The sequence below is a fragment of the Amblyomma mixtum genome, chromosome 7 (genome assembly GCF_055824585.1).
Source record: "Amblyomma mixtum isolate Tamu chromosome 7, ASM5582458v1, whole genome shotgun sequence".
Lineage (NCBI taxonomy): Eukaryota > Metazoa > Arthropoda > Arachnida > Ixodida > Ixodidae > Amblyomma > Amblyomma mixtum.
In genome coordinates this window covers 33,687,261-33,714,605 of record NC_143018.1, presented here as the reverse complement: position 1 = coordinate 33,714,605, position 27,345 = coordinate 33,687,261, and the positions used below count along the sequence as shown (strand labels likewise).

The 27,345-nt window shown below is 46.6% G+C and overlaps 1 protein-coding gene across 4 annotated transcripts; it reads right to left on the bottom strand.

Annotated features, from left to right (window-relative positions):
* Positions 1 to 408: 408 nt before the first annotated feature.
* LOC149335614 (uncharacterized) lies at positions 409 to 26,911 on the bottom strand. Of its 4 annotated transcripts, XM_089552194.1 has the most exons (9): positions 26,738 to 26,911; positions 25,175 to 25,318; positions 23,527 to 23,757; positions 5,883 to 6,101; positions 5,399 to 5,461; positions 5,276 to 5,338; positions 5,153 to 5,215; positions 579 to 5,092; positions 409 to 518 (listed from the first exon to the last, which is right to left on the bottom strand). In XM_089552194.1, the coding sequence occupies exons 4-8, from the start codon at positions 6,047 to 6,049 to the stop codon at positions 5,041 to 5,043; spliced, it is 408 nt and encodes a 135-aa protein (XP_089408320.1). In that variant the 5' UTR covers positions 6,050 to 6,101; positions 23,527 to 23,757; positions 25,175 to 25,318; positions 26,738 to 26,911; the 3' UTR covers positions 409 to 518; positions 579 to 5,040. The 4 variants fall into 4 exon arrangements, with proteins under 4 accessions (XP_089408320.1, XP_089408322.1, XP_089408319.1 ...); XM_089552196.1 differs by lacking the exon at positions 25,175 to 25,318; XM_089552193.1 differs by lacking the exons at positions 25,175 to 25,318; positions 26,738 to 26,911 and adding an exon at positions 24,170 to 24,369.
* Positions 26,912 to 27,345: the final 434 nt, after the last annotated feature.

Sequence of the window (27,345 nt, the reverse complement as noted above, 5' to 3'; positions counted from 1 at the left end):
TTGCCTTAGAATCAAGGGCGTCCGCAGAACTTTTTCCAGGGGGGTGCACCCAATGGCCGGATATGGGGCAGGCAGTAGGTTAGCACCAAAAAGGAAGTGGTCTAAACTGCTCATGAAACAAAAATTAGAAGCAGCAAATTAGTGGTAGGCTTGGAGAACAAACATTACAATTTATTAATGAACAAAGAATGTAACTCAATAAGCAAAATCCGATAACTTAATATCACCTAAGCGTGCTAATCAACCTGTGTAGTTGTTTTCTACTAGTGCATAAATAATATCCGTAATTAAAGGGGAGGGGGGGGGACAACCACCCCCCTTGCCCCCCCCCCCCCTTCTGGACGCCCATGCTTAGTATTGCAGCTCGTGTTACGGGAGGCGAAAGAAGCACTCACAATCAGGGAGCTTGGGAGGAATGGCACGATGCGCAGAAGCCAACGAACCAGAAGCGACCGGCAGAAAGGTGCTGTGTATGTTGGTATGCACGGGGGCCCATTTCCTGGAGCACGCACCCAAATCTGAAAAAAAAAAAAAGCGCTTGCAGCGAAAAAATTTGGGGACGAACCTGGTATACGGACCATGGCAGGCGTGTAGCGAAGGGTGCGGCCGCTTCTCGAAGAAATCGAGCCCCAGTGGCCCCACACCGGAGCCAGAAGATTATGAACACTGGCCACTCACCTTGGCTGCAGCCAAGGTGAGGTGTGCCGCAGACCGCAGGCAGCGTCCGTTCTTCGGAGTTGCTGGATGAGGCTGGCGAGGAATTCTGAGCGCCTTGTACTGCCACAAACCACATGTCGCTCAAGAGCACTTGCGCGCACACGTGCGCAATGGCGATAATGCCGTACCATTTTGAACGAGTGATCAAACGGGCGACCACACAAGGGGATTAGACCAATTTCTTCCTTGAGACGACATGGTGGCCGGGCTACAAAGGCGTTCAGAACGGATGCCCGTTCCGTGACACAAACGACAGCGGGCGCGATGAGCTGAGCTCCTTGAGGCAGCGAGCAATGCGAGGCATACAATTCCTCGCTGACTCAATCCCTGCAGCTAGCTGCCCTGCCTAGTGTCAGCTAAGCCCACACATATGCGCACCGCGAAAACTAGCCCGCTGCGCTTTTGTCATGGAAGAGAGACCCGACAACGGCGGTTCGTGAAACCGCTTTACAAGCCTCGTGTTAATTCTACTCCAAATTGTTTCAATTTCCAGAGCCCTTCACTACGACGTCTCTCATAGCCTGAGTCACTTTAGGTCGTTAAACCCCAATAAACCAAGCCAATCGTACTACACTTATCAATCAGGCAAGTTATCCAGTTCTCCATGACATACAATTCTGCTGGTAGCAAAAATGAGAGTATTCGTAAGCCAATAACGAAGAGCTTGTTTCACGAACACAGCCGCCCTCGCCGCGAGACTTAGCCCCGCTCTCACCTTCGTTGCCGAAGGCCTGGCTCGAAGAAAATTCCGCCTGTACTCCTCGGTAGGTCACGAGCACAAGGCACTTCCGGGCACAAAGTCACAGCAAGAAGCACCGCACTGCGAAGCTTGTGTTGGCCGTATGGGACACGGGATCGACTGCTTCACTGGTTTCACTCACGTCCGCACAGGAACACAACTTCGATATCGTGCCAGACACCGACTGTGCACTGAAAGGCCCGTTCGGTGATTCAGTGGCACCTGTTGGAGCTACACAAGGACATATCACTATCAGGGATGCAAGCGCTACCGTGGATGTGAAAGTGGTCAAAGACTTGCCATATGAAGCCGTCATAGGTACAGACTGGCGAGAGTACATCATGTTTGACTACATACAATGATACACAGATGGAACTCATACGATCGAGTGGATAGCGAAGAATGGCACACAACAAAAACGACGATCAGAAGTCTACCGACAACACGTTCTGCAACAACCGAAGTGCAGCGATCACAACAGAGCAACCACAAAAGCAGTGTGTGGAACTGCCACCAAGAACAACTTCGACAGGCAAGTGAGTCCCAAACTTCCTTCACTGGATGAAGTACAGCAGGAGAGATCTCTCAAATGCAACCGACAGACTTTACCGCCGAGAAACAGAACAGCTGAAGTCAGTGCTTATCAAGAACGTTGAAGTCTTTACAAACCCTGGCAACGAATTGGATCTGTGCATGCACACAGAGCACACAATTGACCTCATCGATGAGAAACCAGTCCGTATGCAGCCTTATATGACGAACGACGTAAACAGAAAATTCATAATGCAAGAAACTGAGAACTGGCTGAAAAAGGGCATCATCCGCAAGTCCAAGTCCGCATATGCCTCGCCTGTGATTGTTGTCGACCAGCCACTGCACGAATCGACACCAAAAAGAATGTGCGTTGACTACCGCTTCCTCAATGCGAAGACTATCAAATGGGCTTACCCCATGCCAAGAATCGACACACTACTCCACAAGGTGTCAGGATCGAGACTTTTCGAAACTTGACGTGAAGAACGCGTTCCTGAACGTCCCAATACACGAAGAGGACATCGAGAAAGCGGCCTTCGTGACCGAAGATGGACACTATGAGCCAACACGCATGATTTTCGGCTTATGCACAGCAGCGGCAATTATGCAAAGCATCATGGACGAAGGGCTTCAACCGCTCATCGACAGCGGACACATCATTGTGTATATGGACAACATATGCATCTTCACTAACGACGTCAAAGTCAAAGAGCACATCCAAACAGTGAACCATGTTTTTAAGAGACTCAGAGACCTCAACCTACGAGTGGAATTTAGAAAGTACTTTCGCAGCCGACTGTTAGCTTCCTGGGCTACGTCATTTCTGGAAACGGAGTAGCTCTAGACCCACGACGCACAAGTGCCATAAAGGATTTTGGGCAACCGCATTCGAAGACGGAAGTGCGATCATTCCTAGGCCTGACGTCTCACTACAGGAAGTACATCAAAGATTATGCAAAAATAGCTCAACCATTGACCCAGCTTACGAAGAAGGATGCACTACTGACGTGGACTGCTGAATGCCAAACAGCCATGGATACGCTGACACATTGACAGAGGCACCGATATTAGCCAACTTCGACCCAGCACTTCCAACGCAAGTTCATGTTGATGCCTCATACACTGCGTTTGGCGCCGTCCTTTCACAGAAACACGGGGACAAAGTACGCGTAGTGGAATACGCAAGTAAGAAAGTGCCCGACTCGGACAGGCACAAGCACTCAACAGATTTGGAGGCAATCGCGGTGCACTGGGCTGTGAAAGACAGGTTCCACCCCTACCTGCAAGACTTGCAACACTTCGAAGTCTACACCGACAACTGGGCAGTGGCGCACATCATGTCCAAGAAAAATCCACAGCGGTGATTCGCCCGCATCGTGCTCGACTTGATGTCGTACAAATTCACGATCCGGCATACATCGGGCAACACAAACGTCTTCGCTGATGCACTGTCAAGAGTCCCAGAAAAGACAACGTTTTCATCCTCAGAGCTGAAGACAACCAACTTTGCAAAGCGCAAAGAGAGGACCCTTCACTTGCGCCGGTCATTGACCAAGCACAGAAAAACGGAACGGAAGCAACACCGTACAGGCTCGTGCACGACAGGCTTGTACATGTGTCTATCAACGGAGAACGAGAGAAACAGCGTATTGTGGTACCAGAAGGCCTGAAGCAGTCTGTTCTCATGTCATACCACGACGAAGACGGGCACGGCGATGGTACCAGGACGCTTGCGAAAATCCGGCAAAGGTACTTCTGGAAGAACATGAGCTGAGATGTGGATAACTACGTATGCGGATGTCAAGCGTGTCAACGGTACAACGCGAGTACAGGCGTGCAACACGGTTCGCTCAACCCACGCATGGCAAAACAAGCACGATTCGATACTATTGCCATAGACCACGTTGGACCAATCTACACCAAGGACACCAACAAGTACTTCATAACGGCAGTTGACGTTGCGACGAGATTCATAATCACACGTGCTGTACCAGACAAGTCAACTGAACACGTGCTACGTTTCCTTGACGAGGACATTCTATTCACTTTTGGGACACCAAAAACGGTGGTGACGGACAACGACCGAGTGTTTACATCGAGATCGGCAACACGCTACTTCGCCGAGAAGAGCATCCATCATAGGTTGACAGTACCTTATGCACCCGAGACAAACGGTCTAGTTGAGCGTGCAAATGTGAAAATCGTATCAGCGCTTAGGAAGAACCTCAACGGAAACATTGATAACTGGAGCGAGTACCTAAAAGAAACAACGTTCCAGGTAAACAACCAGCCGCACGTGGGTTTGCAGATTTCACCATTCGAACTGCTGTATAATTACGTGCCTCGCCAATCCATCGACAACGAGCTATCGGCACCAACAACGCCACAAGCCCAAGCAGAAGCTAAACGTGAGGAAGCACGCGCTACGCTTACCGACTACTTACACGGTATCAAACGCAAGTACGATGCCAAACATAGCCCGCCATCCTTCAACGTGGGAGATGAAGTTTTGTGTCAAAGGTTCACGACAAACAAAATTAGGCCCAATGTACGAAGGACCCTCCAAGGAGAAGACTCCAAGCTAGAAGCTTCGCATCCCCGCTCTGGAGGAGCTGGACAGGGGGTGACACGAGGGAGGATGCGGAGGTGTGCGAGTTCTGCGGGCATACCGCTACACTCGAACACATACTATGGAGATACCCCAGTGCCCCAGGATATGGCAGAATTAATAATGCAGAGGAATGGGAGACCATACTCAGAAATGCCGACCTTAGCATACAACGATACGCTGCCTGCCTGGCAGCAGAAGCTGTGTGACTATATCGTTGCTAGTCTTCCAGCTGCGACGCTGCCCCTCCGCGGACGCCTGCGTGCGGACCCAGAGGGGCACAGGTCTTCTTCTGGTGGAAGTTTCTTCATCATCATCATCAAGCCGTGACGACTTGCTCGTCGAGACGGTCGTGTAATCCAGTTAATCCTTCATTAAATGTTTGCAGAATTGGTCATGTCCAGCATATGAACCAAGGCTGACAGTCCTCATCGCTTCTCCCTCAGCACCGACAGCTATAGGAAGGCAGAAAGGCAGTGCCAAAGTCCGTGAATCTGCAAAAATAAAAACAGAGCTGTAACAAGGGTGCAAGCATATAGAATACGGGAGCTTACTCTTGAAGCGCCCGGACAGATTCAGGTGCCGTGTGGAGAAGCGCAGTGCCAAAGTCCGTGCATCTGCGAAAATAAAAACAGAGCTGTAACAAGGGTGAAAGCATATAGAATACGGGAGCTTACTCTTGAAGCGTCTGGACAGATTCAAGTGCCGTGTGGAGAAGCGCAGTGCCAAAGTTCGTGCATCTGCGAAAATAAAAACAGAGCTGTAACAAGGGTGAAAGCATATAGAATACGGGAGCTTACTCTTGAAGCGTACAGACAGATTCAAGTGCCGTGTGGAGAAGTGCAGTGCCAAAGTTCGTGCATCTGCGAAAATAAAAACAGAGCTGTAACAAGGGTGCAAGCATACAGAATTCGGGAGTTTGCTCTTGGAGCACCTGAACAGGTACTGTACAGTACAAGTGCCGTGTGGAGAAGCGCAGAGACAGCAATGTGAGGCATACATGACAATTCCTCGCTGATTCAATGCCTGCAGCTAGCTGCCCTGCCCAGTGCCAGCTAAGCCTACACATGTGAGCCGCGAGTGCTAATCCACCGCGCTTCCGTCATGGAAAAAGAGACCCGACGGTGGCGGTTCGTGAAACCACTTTACAAGACTCGTAATAATTGTACTATACAGATATCCAAACCTGCTGGTAATGAAAATGCGAGTATTCGTATGCCAATAGCCGATAGCTCGTTCCCCGAACACAGGCCAACCCCGCCGCGAGGCTTAGCCCGCTCTCACCTCCATTGCCGGACGCCTGGCTCGAAGGAAATTCTGCCTGCACTTCTCGGCAGGTCATGAGCGTAAGGGCTTTCGGGCGCCTCCGGGGAATAGCGAAGACCACAGCAACAAGCTGGCAACGGGCACAAAGTCACGGCAAGGAGCACAGCACTGCTAAGTGCCCTCATCGCTGCTCCATCAGCGCTGACAGCCAGGAAGGCAGTGCCAAAGTCTGTGCACCTGCGAAAATAAAAACAGAGCTGTAAGTACAGGTATATAGAAGTTGAGAGTTCACTCTTGGAGCGTTCGAACAGATACAAGCGCCGTGTGGAGAAGCGCAGAGGCAGCGAGCAATGTGAGACATACATTACAATGCCTCGCTGACTCAATGCCTGCAGATGCTTGGGCTCTGTGGCTGTTGAATACAATATCTGCTGCTTGCGTTTTTCTGGTGCTTCTTTAGCAAATAGTTTGTGTACTCACTAAATGGGCGCCTCGAGATAACAGTACACCATTCACCATTCACTACGCGAGCTCGAACTTTCCACACCACTGCGCCGATCACAACAACTGCGCACCTTAGTACCTCGTACTATGCTACTGAAAACAGCCATTTACAAACAGTTTGCTCGCTTGCTTGAGATAAAACGCAAGCTGCGCTCTGCATATGTTAAATAATCCCCTGTGACCTAGTAGTGTGACATTTGAGGAGGCTGGCAGGTGCAAGGTTATTCACTACCCGCTAGCCAGATTAACTTCAGTGCTAGGACAGTCTCTCGACACCACTCTATGGAGGGACTCTTTTGCTCTTGAGAGGCATTTACACTTTGTTCTGGAGCTGTATTTGACTAAAATGATGCAATGTTTATGTATTGTACACAATCCAGCGCGTGTAAATGCCTCTGCTGATTTTTAGGGCCTTTATATGTGGTTGACACTTATTTGTATACAATCCAAAGCATTTCACCACGCATTGCTGGGAAAAATAAGAGTCTGAGCTAGCACAGAAATGATTTAATTATGCTTATGCTCTGCTGCATGCTTATTTGTAACTGGTTTAAAGTTGCAGCTTTCACATGGTGCTACTTTAGTAGACAATTCTTATACGCATTTAACTCCCTCTTATGCCAGGAATCTGCCAGTGATGACAACATCGGGGACATACCGTGTTCTCCTTTTATCATTGCAAAAGGTATAATTCCCTGTGGTACCACACTCGGGCGAGCATTTCTGATTTAAAACTTGTTTTGTGCAGGAGGCAGTTTCCTTACTGCAAAGAGCTTCACCATATGCATCAACACCCTGCAAGTGATGCACACAGCCAACCCATGCCAGGCTTCAATCTCATGTTTTTGGTGCACTTTGTTTTGAATGTTCCCAAGGAAACAAGCCTCTGCTTGGAGTTTACACAGTGGTAAGTACTGATCTCACTTGTTAACTGAGTTGTGATAACCTTTCTTGTTTTGCTTATGGCAATTCTCACATAGGCAGTGATGATCACAGTTATAGGCATATACCACTTTATCATAAGACCTTTTTATGAAAATGCTAACAAAGTGCAAAAGCAATTTTTAAAAAAGTAAGAAAATGTTTGCTGAACCCAGGCAACTGATCAGCTATGGAATGAAATTTTGCTGCTGCTGCTGTTTGGTTAATGCAGCCGGTAAAATAGCACTCTGAAAAAATCTGCAGAAAGGAAAGACAAAACTATTTTTTGTGGAGTTGATCTTCAACCACTTCTTCACAGATTATGGCTGTACTACCTGCATTGCATGGTGCCCAGTCACTAATATGAAAGGGTTGGAAAGGGTACATGGTACTATATTGCTTCTGAGATTATGTAGCAGTGTATGGCTATTTTGGTGCAAGTCATACACATTGCTTGCTCATAGGGGTCATAGATATTTGCCCAGAGGAGCACAGCACCTGGGGGAGGGGGTTTACTGAAGAGTGCTTATGTGCATGCAACGCCAGTAACCCTTTTGTGGCCATGCAACCATCCATTGTTTATGGATAGATTTGAATGCATCGCCATGCAGATTTGATGGATTTGACGTCGTAGATGGAACTTCGCAGAATAACACATCGCGGGCTAGTTGGTTCATCACAAGGCTGAACAGCACAAGCTACACACGGACAAGAAAGTAGACGAACACACACAGCACTGACTTACAACTGAAGGTTTATTTTTCCAGACACTTCGGTAAATACACACTAGCATCAAGAAAATAAAAGCAACAGAGTCTGATAAACAGTCATCGCCACCAGAAATCACACAGGAGAACTCCGATCATCCAGCTACCGATAAGAACTGCAATTCTTTATAAGGGCTATGGAGGGGGTGCTGACACAACTTTAAGATGCGCGATTTTCACGGCTTCAATGGTTTCACGAGTGGTTTTGTCATCGCACCTGCGCAGCACGCTCGTGTTGCCCAGCTCAGGGGCGCATTTACAATCTCTGCAGTGAATGCCCAGATGGCCTGAGAGTCGTTACGTCACATTGTATTTGTGCTCGGACAATCTCTTAAGGTTTGGTTTTAGTTTTATGGGGTTTAACGTCCCAAAGCGACTAAGGCTATGACGGACGCCGTAGTGGAGGGCTCCGGAAATTTCGACCACCTGGGGTTCTTTAACGTGCACTGCCATCGCACAGTACATGGGCCTCTAAATTTCTCCTCCAAAGAAATTCGGCCACCGCGGCCGGGATCGAACCCGCGTCTTTCGGGTCAGCAGCCGAGCACCATAACCACTGAGCCACCACGGCGGCTCTTATTAAGGCATCTGCCGGTTTGGCCTACGTATGCATGGCCGCAAGACAAGGGCTCCTGTGCTCAGGGTGTTGTGTATTCTATCCCCTTGTCTTGCGGCCATGCATACGTAGGCCAAATTGGCAGATGCCTTAATAAGAGATTGCCCAAGCATAATTACAATGTGACGCAACGAATCTCAGGCCATCTGGGCATTCACTGCCGAGATCGTAAATGTGCCCCTAAGCTAGGTAACAGGAGCGTGCTGCGCAGGTGCGATGACAAAACCACTCGTGAAATCACTGAAGCCATGAAAATCGCGCATCTTAAAGAAAGTTGTGTCTGCACCCCCTCCATAGCCCTTATAGATAAGGAATTGCAGTTCTTATCTGTAGCTGGATGATAGGAGTTCTCCTGTGTGATTTCTGGTGGCGATGACTGTTTATCAGACTCTGTTGCTTTTATTTTCTTGATGCTGGTGTGTATTTACCGAAGTGTCTGGAAAAATAAACCTTCAATTGTAAGTCAGCGCTGTGTGTGTTCGTCTACTTGTCCGTGTGTAGCTTGTGCTATTCTGCCTTGTACTTTGCAGAAATTGTCAGCATTCTTTCGCTATTAGTAAGTATGAGGACTTGTGTTTATGTAACTGTGCGATGAACTTTGTGATAGTTTGATCGCATTTACACTATGGCTGCTGGAGCTTCTTTGATCTTGAGCTCTGGCAGCTGATGTGGTTCTGGCATTATTTGGAGGGTATGCTATATTTTTTATTTTGTTTTTTTGTATTTTGTGGTGCTTAATCGGTGTTCGGATAGGATAAATTATGAGGATTTAAATATTCATACAATGTCTGGTTCTTTTCATTGTTGTATTATGTGGAAACACATTTGTGTTGTAATCTAAGCCAGTTTTTAATACTCTGTGCTGTACAATAAAAATTTGAAATATGAACACACTTAGTGGAGACAACGTATGCTCAGAAGAATAAAGGCTATGTTAACCACCAGTGTTAGAGAAATGAAACAGAAAAAGCAAAGATAGCTTCATAAGTTGCATTGAAGCTGGACTTTCTTCAAGAAGAAATCATCCGCCTCAAATAAGAGCAAATCTATTTTGATTGCAGCGTTTGAAGTTTCAGTATATAGTTTTTTGCTGTGAACAGATCATGTATACTATCCATTACCATTGGCCACTGTGTTTTCCCGCCTATTCAGTGGTCAGAGGATTTTGACTTAAATAGTCGGGGAAACCATGGAAAAGTCAGGGAACTGGAAGAAAGTAGCTTGCTTGACACCCTGGTTTAGTGGCGGGTCATGCATGGTGTTTGTTCTTATCGTGTCAGTCAACATGACTGGAATCATGGTGTAAGTGTACAGTGGTGAGCAGCCTTGTCTAGAGCGCTTGAGCAGTGCGCACTTGGTAACAAAAACCGAAATTAGAGAGCAGCCCCTCATTACAGGGCAAAGTTTTCGTGCCTGCTTTGTTTACGAGGCTATCTGGATCCTAGAGGCTGCCACAAAATCTGGATTTGTTTGCAAGGAAGTGCACCGCCCGAGCGCTCTAGACAAGGCTGCTCACCACTGTACAAGCCTTTGCAACCACAGTGCTTCATTCTTGCAGCCAAAGTTTTGAGCACACTAAGTCAATGAGGCTTCCTTGTTCACGTTAGCAGTCATTTTGTGAGTTCTGACAAAAAATAATCTTTAGCTCCAACATTTTTTGAAATTGCATTCATCTGCTAAGTCTTTTGTCTATATAACTCACAATGGGGTTATTAAATAGAGCAGTGAAATTTTTGTATGGTTTGCTCTCGCTACTGACTGCGAGAGAAGGCTGTGGCTAAAGGTACGCCGGATGGACCCGGTGCATTTCCTCCCCTTAGTACGTTGGATAGACCTGGAGCATTTTGTTTTCCAAATACATCGGACAAATTGACAGTGTTTTTCAAAGTCCAGCCATTTGATTCTTGCCCGGCAGTCTGCACGATTTACTCTCATAGTGCTTCTTTGAATGCAATCAGGATTAGCCATACCTTGGGCTCAAGAATGTTTACTCACTGTCCGGAATGGGCCAATTGGTGTTTGGCGCACATACTCTGAGAGCTCCATGCAATGAACTGCTTGATCGCATGACAAACACCATGTTCTCCGTTTGCACCGTTCGCCACATGTCGTTTGGTTAGGGTGTGTGAACTGCAAAATTATTCCTGGCTGTGCAGAGCATAGGCGCTCGATCTAGCAAGCATTCTGCTGCGCTTCAGTGCTGGTGATAACTTGCTTAAATTATGAGCAGAGGTGACAGATTACAAGACCAGTGCGAAAGCACCAAGCTGCTGGTGCACGCCGCGTAGCTTGCTGCTTACATATGTGAACTGGTGCGAGCGATGGTAGTGCTATATGCACGTGCAACCGGGTGTGAAAACATATCTTGAGAGTTTTTTGGGAGAGCTGGGCTTGTTTTACTTCATCTGAATGACAGCCAGTGATATAAGAATGGGAAAACTTCCCTTTGAAGCTCCTCGAAGGTCACAATATGTGGCATGCAACTTGCAAATGTTTCACAGAGAAGAGTGTTGCACGCAGCAGTAGTGCACTGGCTGGCAGCATCCACTATCATGTTGGACGAGATTTAGCCATGGGCCGGCAGCTACATCCACAGTACGCTCGTGAGAATGAACAGTCTGTCAGGTGTATCTTTAGACACTTCAGCGAAAGAAAAGCGGAAATTAGAAAAGCGGAGAGTTTAGCTAGGCTTTTATTGGATACATTGTGCTGTGGGAAGGACGAAAGAAGAAAAAGATGGAAAAAATTATTTTTACACTATATGATATATGCAGATGCCTCCAGAGATGCAGAAAAGACGGAAGTGTGCTAGGTATGTATCCAATGTCTCAATCAATGGCCGAGGGCAGATCTCTGAATGACATGCAACTTTTCATTTCCAGCAGTTTGTAGCTTTCATGCCAGTGTCCTTGCATGGAGTGAAGGACCCCATATTTAACTAAGTAATCAGTGATGACAGTTACCAAACAGCGCTTTGCCAGTAGCTTCCCTGTCTGTGTGCACAGGCGTATACGGTAGCAGAACAGTCCCTCAAAATGCACAGTGATTCACCAGTACCACTTCAAGATGTGTCCCAGCCTCCGTACTTTCTAAATTTTCTCCTTTCAATAAGTGTAACCCCTGTAACATTGCAACATTGCCAGGTAATTTTGGCAGTATCATGTTGCCTCAGGGACAACCTTACCACACCTTGTGTGAGCCCTTGCTGATGCCCATACTTGCAAAGGCTCTATATTTCCTTTTGTTTATATTACCTTTTTTTACATTTCAATTTTTTTCGGTATTTTTCAGAGGGAAGCCCAATTGTAAAACAAAATTGTGCTTTACAGTACATTACTGCAAGCTGTGCCCTTAGATGGCTATAGCCTGAAGGGATACTGCAAACCAATAACGGCAACCGGAAGTCGCCACCACAATGCCACCGAAGGTCACGGACCACCAACTTTGCAAGCAGATAGTACGGTTTAAAATATAGAAAAGCAAAGAGGTCTGCCTCTGAAAGATGAGTTTAGTTACATGAACTGAAAATGCTGACACCTTCAGCTCCTCTTCTAAAAGTGCATGCATAAGCAAAGCATAGATATTATATGTCTGATTAAAATCTTTAATAAATCAACCAGTCCAAGGGGCATAAATAGAATGGGCATCAAAGTGACACAAGTAGTATAGTTATTCAAAGTGAAGTGGCAGCAACAAGATCCCAGTAATGAAGGGACCGATAAAGTGCTTATTTGGCAAGAAACAGTCGCATAGAGTGAGCTCCCGACTTATCCAAGAGAGTCAGTTGTTGCTGTTGCAGTGCCCCAGAAGCACTTGCACTTGCGTTACGGGGAAAAAATTAAACAATACTTATTAGATGGCGCAGCATGATGGACTTTTCATCAAGGTATCTTTGCCACCATAGTACACATTCCTTTTCCAGTACTCATGAAATTGCTAGCCAGAAGGGAGGCATCAGAGGCAAAAAAGCACTCCCTTCAGTCATTTCATTCTAATTTGTTTTGCTGCAGTAGTGATCTGCCACATCTGGCACACACCTGAATGCTCTTTCATGACTGTCGTATTAACCAAGAAGCTCAGGTAATCGCATAAAGTTTTCATTGTTTACAATGAAAAGCTAGAGCAACACTTTCTGTTGGGCAAAGAGCTGCACAGAAGGCGGCAACATGGATGCTGAACTGCCAACTTTTATATCAGAAGAAACGGGGACAACTATTTGTACACCTTCCTAGCTGTCGGATTAAGCAAGGTCCATTTGATATGAAAGCTTGTATCACGGAACACCAAAATAAGACAACATACGAGAAGCAGATTTTTTTTAGGCGGGAAAGACAGGGAATGGGCCAGCAAGAATTTGCGCAGCTGTATCTATGAAGCAGCAAAAAACCAAAGCTTGCGAAGAATGCTCAACAAGAAACATGCCAAAAACCACGATGAAAACAAGTGAAAAAATAAATCATGTTCTTGGAGTTTACAAGCGATAGAAGAGATAAAGAGCTCAGAGGGCCGCAAGTAACAGGCCAAAAAGCTAGAAAGTTAAAAATGATAAAAGTTGACAATGAGGGAAAAGAAGTGTATATCAGGAGCAAGTGGTGAAGGCAAAAAATAAAATACTGCTGAAGGCCCAGGATACACATGATGAGACAAGTGTTGAGTAGCTAAAACCAGGCATTGCATGGCAGGTAGGCTAGTTCTTTTTCTGATAATGAGTAATGCTGCCATCTTGGCATTCACTGTCGGAACTGTAAAATTTTAGAAACGGTGTTTATCCGAATTTCAAAGAATGGAAGTAATAGCGAATAACAAAAACTCACTGGCTTGTGAAATCATCAACGCAGGCAAGATACTGGCAATGAAGGACCAGTGCATAAGGAAACCTTCAGTTTCATTATTTGAAAAAGTACTAGCCTATTTGTCATGCAATACCAGATTTTAGATATCCGACACTTGTCTCACCATGTGCACCCTCGGCCTTCAGTCGTGTTTTTTATTTTTTGCCTTCACCACTTGCGTCTGGTTTTACATTTGGTCTTTGACCTCATTGTCACTTTTGCGACTTTAATCTTTTTAGCCTTTTGCCCTGTTATTCATTGGACTGACGTTTTTATCTCGTTTATTGGTTTTAGCTTTCAAGACCATGTCTTGTACACTTGTTTCCACCCTGGTTTCTTCCATGTTCCTTGTTGGCCATTCTTCACTAACTTTGCTTTTCTGCTGTGTCCTAGAAAGAGCTGTGCAGATCCTTACTGGCTTATTCCCTCAGTTTTTGCAGATTAAAAAAAACCACTTGTCACATTGTTTCGGGGTATCTCCTGATATGGTTTCATCTTTGTTTACCATGTGTGCTGACAGGAAACTGTACAAAAGTTGATCATTCAGTGCTTCAGTCCATGTGGTCCTCCTTCTGTGTAGTCTTATTTTTTTTTGTCCTGGTTCCTTACATATTGCAAAAAGCCAGTCTGAACAGCCATGAAATACCATATATGCTTTTTATCTTGATCAGGTGCTCTAAGACATTCTTGAAGAGTTTCTTCGCTTGTGCCATGATGAGTTCATGCTCCATGTCAATGCATTTGCTATGCTTCATTCTTAGACTTGCCTCTGTGCAAGCTTGATATGGTGCGAAGTGATTGGTCAAATATTCGAGGCTTCTAAGAATCTGTGCCATGTGCCTCCAGTCATTTTATCCAGTTTCCGCTGGTGATTACATGGGATCCCCGTCAAAGAGCTTGCAGCAGAAACAGAATACTCTGTCTTAATATGTTAAATATCCAGCGTCCACTGAAGACTTGTTTTTGAGGTGCCTTTGAGAAACCTCATTTAGGATATATGGTAATGCTCACCTAGGAGAAATTAGGAGAAATTTATTAAAAGGAAAGGATTCCAGCTGGAAAATATTAAGTAACAGCCATGTTGAACCTCATTTCTTACATGAAAAATGTCCAAGGAATACATGGTTCTAATGTACCCCACCCCCTCCTTCAAATCCCCCCCCCCCCCTTCCAGTTGCAGCCATGAATCTGCCCCTGCAACAACATCACTAAAATGTCTTGAATGGTTGTAATATTGGGTCACGGACGGGACCGTCCGGATTTACTTTGGTGTTATCGTAGTGTTCGTGTTCACAGTCAACATGTGTTACATTGGTGTACATATCTGTGAAGCAGCAGAGAAGTGGTATCCAGATTTTTGAGTTGTGCGTTAGTTTCCTAGAACCATAAGTACACTCTACCTGTCCCACTTTTCATGCAGTCTCTTCTCTGGGCCGCTGTGTTTGACGATACTGGCTTTCGCAGGGCATTCCCACTTCTTTTGAAACCATTATTTAGCTCATGAAGCTGATGTTTTAGTCTTCCCTGCTCCACTCTTAATAGTGCCTACAAAAAGCCAGCATAACAAAATTTTGATAGCGTTAAATTGGGTGACAGGAGAATTGAAACCTTTTTCCAGTTGGATATGTAGAAAATGGTACAAGCATTATATTTATCATCACGGATTCCTTCTGTTCCTAACAACAGTGCCTTGGCTGCAGACTGGTGTGAGGAAGGTCTGGCGTACCATTTTTCTGCATACACATGGGTAAAAGTTGAGTGGGGCAAAACAGCTATTGTCGACATGAGCTGAACTTACTCAGGTTAAACAGCAGGCCGTGCAAAGTTAACCAGGCTAGATCAGGTTAGTTTTAACCTTACTACGATAATTCATCTTGTTCCTGTACTTTAAAAAGGGCTTTTTCTATCGTCTCTGCTTTTCCTTGAAAACTGTCACAATGCACCAGCAATTTTAGCACTTCGGCATTCTTTTTTCATAAATTTTCTTGCTTAGAACTACGCATAAGCAAGACAGCTTGTTAGGAGAGTTCATTTGCACAGTCCATGGCTACAATGCAAGAGGCAGGACAGATGATTGAGTGGAAGCTAATGAATTTCAAAATAAAAACAAACCTTGCCGACATAATGCTAGACACAGGAAATCAAATCTTTGTTTCTAAGTTGCCAGAACGCTGCACAATTTTTGTCTACATCTATGCACATAGCAACAATAGTAGCACTACAACCATTCTCTACAAAATCATTCAAATTTTCTGTGCCTATTTTCTCTTGGCATTCAGAATTGAAAACATTTTTTTGTCCAAGACAAGTATTACTTATGAACGAGTGACTATGGGCTCACAGCCCAAAATCCTGTGAGTCTCAAAGATGATGATTAGCAAAAAGCCTGGTCTACATTTAGGTCTGTAATTGATGCCTAAAATCAAGCAGTGCAGCTCAGCAGTGGCAACTGCTGGGTGCCTAAAAGAGGAACTAGCTATAATGAAATTCTCACAAAGCAGAGCATGCAAAAGGGAGAGAAATGGTGCACACATTATTTCCTACCACCATTAAAGGCAATACAGCTTGACACAGATGTGTTCCGATTTAGATAATGCACAGGGCGTGCTGAAGGCAGTTTTAAGCTCAAAGATGGAAAGAACCTGCACAACTAAAACTGGACAAAGGCTAAGCAGTGAACTGACAAAGCTCTAAGCACAACTGCCCTCCCCTACCCCTTTTTTCCTTCTGCCGCAGCAGAGCTTACAGGTGGAAAGAATGTCATTTAGATGGTCCTGCCCGCAACAAACGACGCCTGAAACTATGCCGCGTCTGTAAGGTGCATGCACCCTTTGCAACCTTCTACAGCAGTGAGTTATGCACTCATTTTGGCATGCTTCAGGCATACATATTGTCTCCCTCATTTTGAAGAGCTCTGGAAATGTCTCTTTTGAAGGTCAAGGGACAGAGGGAGGGCGGGTAGAGGATGGGAGGATGTAGCATGACACCCACAGGGCAACTCAGCATCCCCATCTTGGTGACGTCTTGTGCGATTGCACCGGTCACCCTCCCCTAAGGCTGGCATTGCTCCCACTTGTCGGAGAGAGGTTCACTTCTAATGGGAAGTTTGGGTTTTTTCTCTTCTGTATTTTGATCTGCATTCATTTCAGCATGAACTGTTAGGCAATGCTTCATACTGTGACTATAGCTGGATACAACTGAAGAATGCAGTGGCAAATGCCCCTATGGTGTCGAATGATTCTGACGACTTCATGGTTAATTCCCACGCACTTGCTAATCCATCGCACCAGCTGGCAAAGGGAAAGGATAAACCACAAATTAGCCAAAATAACCACAACATCGTAACGGTTGGTTGGTGCCGTCGACTGGACGACTTCCTTTTTGCGGTATTTGAGCCTACACTCAAGTTGTATACTATGCAAGATAACCCATGCATACAGCACTGCGTATTGTGGTGGCACATACCTCGCTATGTGTACCTCAATAAATTGTCTCCTCAGTCAATTATGTGAGGATTGCCGATGGGAAATACAGCATTGTTACTGCTGCATTTGACATGAAGCTTTCTTGATGGGTGTGCTGTAAGCCACACATATTTCTTCCAAAGTGCATCTGTAGGGGGGAATTTATATGTGGAAGGAGTGAGGAGCCCAGGATGTTGTACAGACACGCTCAGCTGCGTTGACTAGCATCGAGGACAGCTAAGTGTGAGTGAAAGTACCTTTTCCTTGCAGCCCAGTTCAAACTAAGCATAAGCCAGGATACTGAAAAAGGCTGTTAATACTTTCATTATTGAGGCCTGCACGTGAGCCATACTAGCGGCGTCTGGGGAAAATGCTACAGCACTGAAAATATGCGATTTCCAATGCTCAACCAAAAGTTTTATTCGAAGCTATTGCTTAATTTTGTTTTGATTCTGCCTACAGAGAATATTTTGTGTGCATTCTGCATGAACCTTTTGTTGGGTTATTGCTTGAGGTTGTGGTCAGAAAAGTTTTTCACTCAGGGCAGCGGGCACTTTGCACTATTCTGGGACAGTGGAAGCTGTGTGCAGATGTGAGAGGGTAACGTCACATTCACGTAACAGCTTGCTCTGCAGCACTAGACACGTTAGACTTGCGTATCACTAGTGGGGCATTAGTAATACAAACAAGCCTCTGCTCAGCTCTGTTAATTCCAGCTTCACTAAAATGTGCATATCCCTCGTCATGCATCTAAATCTTTGTAAAGACAAAGCACGTAAATATGCGCTGCAAACTTACTTATTACCTGTCAAATATTTTTTTTACGGCTGTACTTTCGGGTGACACAAAATAGGCATGCTAATGATTCGGCCTGTGTATACAGACATTGCTACTCTGGTGTCAGAGCGCTTTGAAGGAACATTGAATGCAAACTGAAGTTGGCCTTTGTCGAGAGGCTACCGTCTGATTGCAAGGAGACTGAAATGGTGCCTTTATAAGCTACATAAAATGAAGACACAATGTACAGGTGTTCTCATCATTGCCTCATTTTCTAAGTAGACTGCAGTCTACTGACACGTCAGATTTCTGGGTGCAGATCACAAGGCCCTAAGCAGCCCCGCAACTAACTTCAAAATGTGGTCATGAAGTCCTTTCGGCGTATACGTCAGAATTTGAATTGAGTGGCCGGCAAATTTTTAAATTTAGTTTTCTCAGCAATAAATGCACTTTCTTGCTGCCACACAGACATCAACAAATTGGTTTGATTCGATTTATTGGGGGTTAACGTCCCAAAGTGCTATGAGGGACGCCGTAGTGAAGGGCTCCGGAAATTTAGACCACCTGGGGTTCATTAACGTGCACTGACATTGCACAGTACACGGGCCTCTAGAATTTCGCATTTATCGAAATTCGGCTGCCGCGGCCGGTATTGAACCCGAGTCTTTCGGGTCAGCAGTCGAGCGCCGTAACCACTGAGCCCCCGTGGCGGGCAACAAATTGGGAGAGTGCAGAGAGAACGAATTTTCCCCAAGAACAACAGGTTGCATGGAGTTGTTTTTGCATCCCTTTAAAACCTATTGTTGGAGTCCAGTGAGCAGCTTTCACACAAGTAACAAAACAATATGGTTGTTAAAAACATTTAGCAAAAGTTTATTTTGGCTTGAAGTCTGGTTTTGTACTGAGTACTAAAGATTACTGGATATATATTCACTAGTGCACACAATGAAACTGAAATGTGGGCTACAAAGGAATTAAATTTTGGGGTAGCAGGAGGGGCACAGTCTTATGTTTATCATTTTTGAAGACAATATAGATATGCTCACTGTCCGAGGAGTAACAATGCTCTCTGTCCTTGTTTCAGGACCATTGCAGCTGTGAATCCTGTCCAGGGAACGAAGGCAGAGCACTCGAAAAAGCAGCAGCACTACCCCTCTTCAAAAGTTGCTTCCCTCATCATGCAAGACTGACTTTTAACTGTTCTGAAATTTGACAACTTTTTAAATAAATATTTTATGGGTACACTGATAAACCAAACAGCCTGTGGCATGCCTTATCATGAGTAGTCACAAGAGTGGATGTACTATGTATAGATAATCAATGTTATATGGTTAGACTGATAAGTAAAACAGCTTGTGGCATGCTTTATGTCCTGTTGCTTGTATCTCACTTCATTTCGTACTAGTGTCAGGCAAGACACAATTTGCTTAACATGCCTTATTTATGCTTATACTTGCTGTTACACTTCAGTGGCTGGTTGTATGAATTGTAGCACTACTTGCTATCTTGTCTGTTACTTTTTAGAGCGCAGCTCTTTGGCGTCCGTTCCTGGGTTTCGCGTCGTCGTCGGCGGCGTTGTCGTCGGCGTCGGCCTCGTAACCAGCTCCGCCCCCCTTTCATCCGCAGCTGGGGTTGACTCACTATCGGCGTCAGCGGCATCAGTCAGTCGCTGCTATCTCTTCCCTCCTCCCTTTATCGTGTTGTCCGCTTGCTGCGCGCGCTTCTGCCCCCATCGTTTGCCGCTGGGTGTACACGCCGCCCCCCTCCCCCCTCTTCCTACGAGTCTCCGGTTGTCAAAGCGCCGGCTCGAACTTAATTCCTTTCTTCGCTCCTCCTCCAATGCAACCCCTGTGCGGTGGCAATCAGAGAGCCAGATCGGTGGCGGCGGATCTGTATATGTGCACCGCCCGAGCCGAAATTGCCGCTGCCGTTCGCCACTGCGAAATTATCTGCCAGTTCTTTCTGAGCCATGAGCGAGACAACCGATGGAAGTCCTCCGTCTGCTAAAAAAAAATTCTGTGATAGCGCATACATGTGTTGCTCGATTTCTTTGCCTCAATCTATCGAAAAGGTGAAACAGCTTATTTGCTGCGCTCAAATTTCGCATTAGGAAGTAACGTAATCGTCGGTAATTTTTTCATTTTAAAGTTATTGTAATCTCAAGATACTAACTGGAGTGAAAAAATGTTGCAGTCACTGTGATAAGGCAAACAGCCCGTGACATGCCTTATGTCCTGTTGCTTTCATCATGAGCAAAGCATATTTTTCCAATACTCTCCTTTTGCGTATGCTTGCCATTAGTTTAGTGACTGGTTGTGTTCATTGTTCAGGTATTACTTTGTATCGTATTCATTGTACTGTATTACTATTTTAGAGTGAATCATGCCATTCTTTATGACAGAAAGACACAGGTTTCGTTTCTACTTTACTTGCCATTACTGCATATTTTGCATGCTTTTACTGTATGCCTGTGGTGCAGGCAGGGCAATGCAAGTTTTTTTTTCTTCGGCCACCCACCTACAGTTTACCTTAATACAGTGATGCTGAAAGATATTACTGTATAGTAAAATACCAGCCATGATTTCATTGTTTAACACTGCATATTCTACAATATTCTTGAATACTAACTTGCCTTTGCTTGTGATTGTTTAAAAGCGGTGAAATATTTTATTCTATTGAAATGTGGCAGCAGTCCTAATGTTCTGTATCTTATGTCAGTCATTAAAAGATGATGTGAAAGAATAAAGTATGTGAAATGACAGAACATGGAGCTTCACAGAAAATTTCTGTGAGTCATGAAAAAAAAAAGCTGTTAAATGACAGAAAATGACAGAAAGAGAAAATGGAACATAACAGAATTTATCTGTTAGCAGCAAACCGAAAAATGCCTGTGAAATGACAGAAAAAAGTAAAAACAAAATTTTTGTCATCCTCAGACATTTTCTGTTAACTGCAAACAAAAACACGGTGAAATGGCAGAAAAAGTAAAAACAAAACATACAATAACAGAAAACGTCTATTGTCTTAACAGAAATCCTGTTCATCTAAAACAAAACATCTGTAAAATGACAGAAAAAGTACAAACCAAAAATTTCTGGCAGGGCAGCCATAGAGAAAGATATTGGCAAAGAGCGGACACTCGGCGAAATCTGGCCCCAGGAAATGACGCGCAATCCTCCTCCTCCTCCAATAGATAATCTGCCACCTAGGGGACGACGCCACCAGTCTTTAAACGCGTGGCCATCCGAACAGCAGACGACGGAGCATCGGGAGGGGGGGGGGGGGGGGGGGGGTCACCGGAAGGCCAGACGGACACCATAGAAAATGCATGGGGCTTAATAAAAGCTTACCATTTGGGGTCGCACTTTGGGAATGCCAACCAACGCGGATAATTAACAGGCGGCCATCAAGACAGTAGGAAAGGCTTCGTGCTTTACAGATCTTTATACAAATAGATGCTGCGGCGTTTCATAAGCGTGACTTCTGCGATGGACTCCTGGATTGCGGTTTTGTTTGAGTCAAATTTTTTTCATTTGTGGCAATAAATTTGTTGTGAAAGAATTCTCACCTTTGCACTTTACAGGGGCAGAATATTTATGAAGTGGTTACGATGCACGCTCGCCGTTAAGGTGCGTCAGAAAGTGGTTCTAACACGCAGCAGAACAAACCCGTCCGCCAACGTAGGCACGAAGTTACAAACGATTCCTTAAATGAAGGAAAAAACAGCGCTTTATTTCTCTCCATAAGAAAAAAGTTACATTAATGCGACGGGCGCCGTGAATGCGCACCGTAACCGCTGTCGCCGGGAAGCGCGCCGAGTACGGCGGCCATGTGGCGGCTGACGAGCGCAAGCGGCGAAAAGCGGCCGCCCGCGGCCAAGCTCAGAAAAACCAGCTACTCACGCGAAACGAGCTATCAGACAGGCAAGCGGAAGAATATAGGACGCGCATGCGCCTAATCATCGGCAATCACAGCCTCGACGCGGCCACTGCGCCGCCTAGTGGCGCAGAGGCAGCATGAAAACGCCGCTCCGACGTCCCGCAAAATTTTGTCCCCGATGGTTCATGGCATTCTTGCAGTTTGTGACAAAGTCAAGGAAGGAATGTTTCGTTTTTGCAAAAGTACACTACATTTCAAGCAATTTATGCAAAATTACGCTGCATTTCAAGCACTATAGCTTAGTACGCCAGCGCAGTTGTGAAGGGCGCGCGCACGCTGTGTCATGCTACGCCGTGGGCGGGAGCGGCGGGAGGAATGATGCTGCATGATGCAGCCTCGCCGGTCGGTGCGTAGAAAAAAACCTGCCCACGGCCAGTAGCCCGACGCGCTGTGCCTAGCAGTTAGTTTTCCTTGGTTTCGCGTTGAGTTTCTCGGGATGTGACGTTTTTGTATGGCCCCCGACAATATGGAACTTCTTTTGGGTGACATCTGTCGGTGTACGGTTAAAATGTACTTTTTTGAAAGTCGGCGAACGGCGAAGACGACCGTTCCCGCGCAGCCATTACGGGACCGTAGTTTTCAAGACTGGTGAAAAAAAAAAAAAGATGATGCACGAAAAGCTCAAAAACCTTACTCTTGTATGTATGTATGTAGTACGTGTGAAAGACTCCGTTATCTGCGCTCGTGGAAACGCACATTTCAGCCGTGCATTGACAACACGGGAATGAGCTTTTGAAAACCAGCAGAAAAAGGCAACGCGTCAGCCTTTCTAAACTATAAAGAGCTTGAAAACCAAGAACTGTTGCGCCGATAGTTTAATTTTCTATGCTTCTTAAAACATGTTGCACCCGTGTATTTCTCAGTGCTCCTAACATTGTGTACTTCTGGTTCGTAGTCCGTGTTGTGGCCGTCTGTGTACGAAATATTTTTCTCGAACAAAACGCGTACTCTGCTGTCCACCTAGGTTTTAGAATGTAGACAATAACATCGGGGAATGCAGAAATGCTTGTAAAAAGTTGATTGGTATCTGCCGTGTAGTAGGGTATGTGTATTGTACTTTGCGCAACGACGTTCAGCACGCGAGGTTCGCAAAAACATGACTGCGCTCGTAATTTCATTCCCTCGCCGCTTTCGCACCTTTTCACTGTTTACATAGTTACAATGGTGCCGCAACAGGAGTCTCCACATGATGCACCAAATGGTAAAATTCATTGTATTGGCTTTGTTTATGTTGCACAAAATAAATGTTCTCATTTCACACAACACCTGGTGTCTTTTGTGGAGTGCTAATATTTGGCAAAGGCTGTGATGCAGTTGCGTTCATGGCTGGCCAAAAGCACTCGAAATCTAATTATACGCTGCCAACGGCGCAGCTGGGTGCGGCGTATGCTAACATTCAAACCGCGCGCCCCTGAAACCGGAACCGGAAGTTACCCCAGGCAGCGAGGCGCAGCGCATGCAGGCATTCAAACTGCGCGAGCCTGAAACCGAAACCGGACGTTATGAGACTCCACCCGCTTGGTGCGCTGCAGTCAAATAGGCCTCTGGGCCCTATGGGAGTGTCCGCTCTTTACCAATATCTTTATGGGGCAGCTGCCAGAAAATTTTTTTTTCAATGAATATTTTTTACAGTAGTGTCAGCTAAGCCTACAATGTGCGCCGCGAATACTAGCCCGTTGCGCTTCCGTCACGGAAAAAGACTCGACGGCGGCGGTTCGTGAAACCACTTTACAAGATATCCAGACCTGCTGGTAATGAAATGCGAGTATTCATATGCCAATAGCCGATAGCTCGTTTCCCGAACACAGGCCACCCCCGCCACGAGACTTAGCCCGCTCTCACCTTCGTTGCCGGACGCCTGGCTCGAAGGAAATTCTGCCTGCACTCCTCGGCAGGTCACGAGCGTAAGGGCTTCCGGGCGCCTCCGGGGAATGGCGAAGACCACAGCAACAAGCTGGCAACGGGCACAAAGTCGCGGCAAGAAGCACGTGCCACCCTGCGAAGCGTCCTCATCGCTGCTCCATCAGCGCTGACAGCCAGGAAGGCAGAAAGGCAGTGCCAAAGTCTGTGCACCTGCGGAAATAAAAACAGCTGTAAGTGCAGGCATAGAGAAGTCGGGAGTTCACTCTTGGAGCGTTCGAACAGATACAAGTGCCGTGTGGAGAAGCGCATGCAGAGGCAGCGAGCAACGCGAGGCATACATCACAATGCCTCGCTGACTCAATGCCTGCAGCTAGCTGCCCTGCCTAGTGTCAGCTAAGCCTAGCTACCATGTGCGCCGTGAATACTAGCCCGCTGCGCTTCCGTCACGGAAAAAGACTCGATGGCGGCGGTTTGTGAAACCACTTTACAAGCCTCGTATTAATTGTACTACACAGTTATTCGACCTGCTGGTAACGGAAATGCGAGTATTCGTATGCCAATAGCCGATAGCTCGTTTCCCGAACACAGGACACCCCTGCCGCGAGGCTTAGCCTGCTCTCACCTTCGTTGCCGGACGCCTGGCTCGAAGGAAATTCTGCCTGCACTCCTCGGCTGGTCACGAGCGTAAGGGCTTTCGGGCGCCTCCGGGGAATAGCGAAGACCACAGCAACAAGCTGCCTACGGGCACAAAGTCACGACAAGAAGCACGTGCCACCCTGCGAAGCGTCCTCACCGGCTCCCCGCGGGTTCTCTTTCAGCACTGACAGCTAGGAAGGCAAAATAGCTTCGTCTGAGCCTGGCTGCCCCGCCGCGCATGCGCTGCTGACGCTTGCAGAACCTTCTCGAAGGTTGGAGTTATCTGCGATCAGACACCGAACGCGTTTTGTTCTTATCTTTCTTTTTCCACGACCCCCCCCCCCCCCCTCCCTTTTTTCCGCGCTTCAATTAAAGCCCGGGCGATCTTCGATAAGAGGTCCACACGTGCACAGGCAGCAGCCATGACGATGCACCGGTGCCGCTTCTTGGATGCATGCGGGCCATGCTCGCCGCTTTTCCAACGGCCTGATTTTTTTTTGTTTTTGTTTTTTGTTAGGCGACCGTCTGTCTCTGGTCTGGTGCGAAATGCTCGCGATGAAGCGATGCCAAGATGTTTCTTCAGACGCGCAAGTTTCGCCACGTGCGGCGATCTTTTTCATAAGAGCGTGTTTTCGGCGGCGACGAAACCTGGAATTATGGCCGTCAAGGCAGTAAATTTTGGAAATTAGAAAACTGCCAGTCTTCCTTCGTACTCATGACGTTTGACGCGCTTCAGCAGTTTAGTAGAGTCGCGGTGATAATTAAGAAGTGGTTTGCCTAAACTTGTCAAATGAGATAGCCTTTCACGGCGCAGTCGCGGTTGCTTCCTGGCTGCGGCGTTGTTTTCACTGCCATTATACTCTGGTTCAAACAGTTCATGTCTTCAAGAGGTCAGTGCAATAAAGAAACATAGAAATCGGAACATGCGAACAACAGTCCACTTGTAAATTTATGATTTAAAAGATTAAATGAAATTGAATTTCACTGACACCTTTTACACACGGAAGCTGGCATGCCGTTTTGCTTTGTCATGGGCAGCAGCCGCGCTTTTTGACGATGCCGCCGTTCTCCGTACACATTTTGTTGACGGGGCGGGTAAAACAACACAGCAGGCGTTGCCGACGGGTGGCATCACCTGAAAATTTCGCAAGTATGGTCATTCTCAGTTTCCTTATATCGTAACTCTGTAAACAGTGAAAAGGTGCGAAAGCGGCGAGGGATTGAAATTACGAACGGAGTCAACATGTTTTTGCGAACCTCGCGTGCTGAACGTCGTTGCGCGAAGTACAATACACATACCCTACTGCACGGCAGATACCAATCAACTTTTTGCAAGCATTTCTACATTCCTCGACATTTTTGTCTACCTTCTAAAGCCTAGGTGGACAGCAGAGTACGCGTTTCGTTCGAGAAAAATATTTCGTACACACGGCCACAACACGGACTACGAACCAGAAGTACACAATGTTAGGAGCAGTGAGAAATACACGGGTGCAACGTATGTTTTAAGAAGCATAGAAAATTAAACTATCGGCACAGTTCTTGGTTTTCAAGCTCTTTAGAGTTTAGAAAGGCGGACGCGTTGCCTTTTTTTGCCGGTTTTCAAAAGCGCTTTCCTGTGTTGTCGACGCACGGGTGAAATGTGAGTTTCCAGGAGCGCAGATAACGAAGTCTTTCACACGTATACATGCATACGTACAGTACGGTCCACTGTTAAAGGGAACATGCAATCGTGTGGCTTCCGCGCTTTGCGAAGCGCTGCCGCCCAGAACGGCACAAGATGCATGCACAGTAAGCATGGCGGCTGGTCTTACCGCGCATCCGCCTGATGCCGCCCATTCTCGCCGCATCTAGGCAACAGGGCATCGCGAAGCGCGGAGGCCACGCGATCGCATGTTCCCTTTAACAATGGACCGTACTGTACAAGAGTAAGGTTTTTGAGCTTTTCGTGTGTTCTTTTTTCTTTTCCACCAGTCTTGAAAACTACGGTCCCGTACTTGCTGCGCGGGAACGGTCGTCTTCGCCGTTCGCCCACTTTCAAAAAAGTACATTTTAACCTTACACCGACAAATGGTACCCAAAAGAAGTTACATATTGTCGGGGGCCATACAAAAACGTCGCGTCCCGAGAAACTCAGTGCAAGCAAAACTAACCGCTAGGCACAGCGCGTCGGGCCACAGGCCGTGGGCAGGTTTTTTTCTACGCACCGACCGGCGAGGCTGCATCATGCAGCATCATTCCTCCCGGCGCTCCCGCCCACGGCGTAGCATGACACAGCGTGCGCGCGCCCTTCACACCTGCGCCGGCGTACTAAGCTAGAGTGCTTGAAATGCAGCGTAATTTTGCATAAAGTGCTTGAAATGTAGCGCACTTTTGCAAAAACAAAACATTCCTTCCTTGACGTTGTCACAAGCTGTAAGAATGCCGTGAACAACAGCCGGCTGGCCACAGAGCGAGCGCGCCGCTTCACGAACTGCAGACAGGCACCGGCGGCCGGCGCGGCCGCCTAAATTGCTTGCAATGCAGCGTACTTCCACAAATAAACATTTCTCACCTTGCCGCCGTCAGTTCTGCGTCGAAGGGCAAGAGAGACGAAAAAAATTGCGGTCTGCCCGCACGAACAAATACGCCGCACGCTTCCACGCGCGCAAAACTGCCCCCACGATGCTCCGTCGTCTGCTGTTCGGATGGCCACGCGTTTAAAGACTGGTGGCGCCATCCCCAAGGCGGCAGAGTATCTATTGGAGGAGGAGGATTGTGCGTCATTTCCTGGAGCCAGGTTTCGCCGAGTGTCCGCTCTTTACCATTATCTTTCTCTATGACTTACCTTGCAGCTGCTTAAGCGACAGTTCAAGTACAGTGGCTGTAGTTCAAGTCAACGTTACTAGAACCTAGTAACGTTGGTTCAAGTAGCCACGCAGAGCACGTTGTTTGACTGACAACATAGCCAAGGCCAAGCCCAGCCAAGCCTGTGGCCCGTCACGACTTTTACGCACGTAGTTCCCGTTTCTCTTTCGCTTGCGCGGCCGCGGTTGTCGTCTGCTGCGGCGCCAGCGCGGCTATGAACCATAGCGCGGCGGCGCGGGAGGCGCGGCCGCAATGCGTCACGTACACAAAAATTTTCTCAAGTACCTTACTTTCTAATACTTCTTAGTATTTAAA

Bases quoted from the DNA above. Each gene is read 5' to 3' on its own strand.
- LOC149335614 (XM_089552194.1), bottom strand. From the start codon at position 6,049: ATGAGGGCACTTAGCAGTGCTGTGCTCCTTGCCGTGACTTTGTGCCCG. The intron at 5,462-5,882 runs GTGAGAGCGGGC...TTATTTTCGCAG, and splicing joins CCAGGCGTCCGGCAATGGAG to ATGCACGAACTTTGGCACTG. The intron at 5,093-5,152 runs GTAAGCTCCCGT...TTATTTTTGCAG, and splicing joins TCTGTCCGGGCGCTTCAAGA to ATTCACGGACTTTGGCACTG.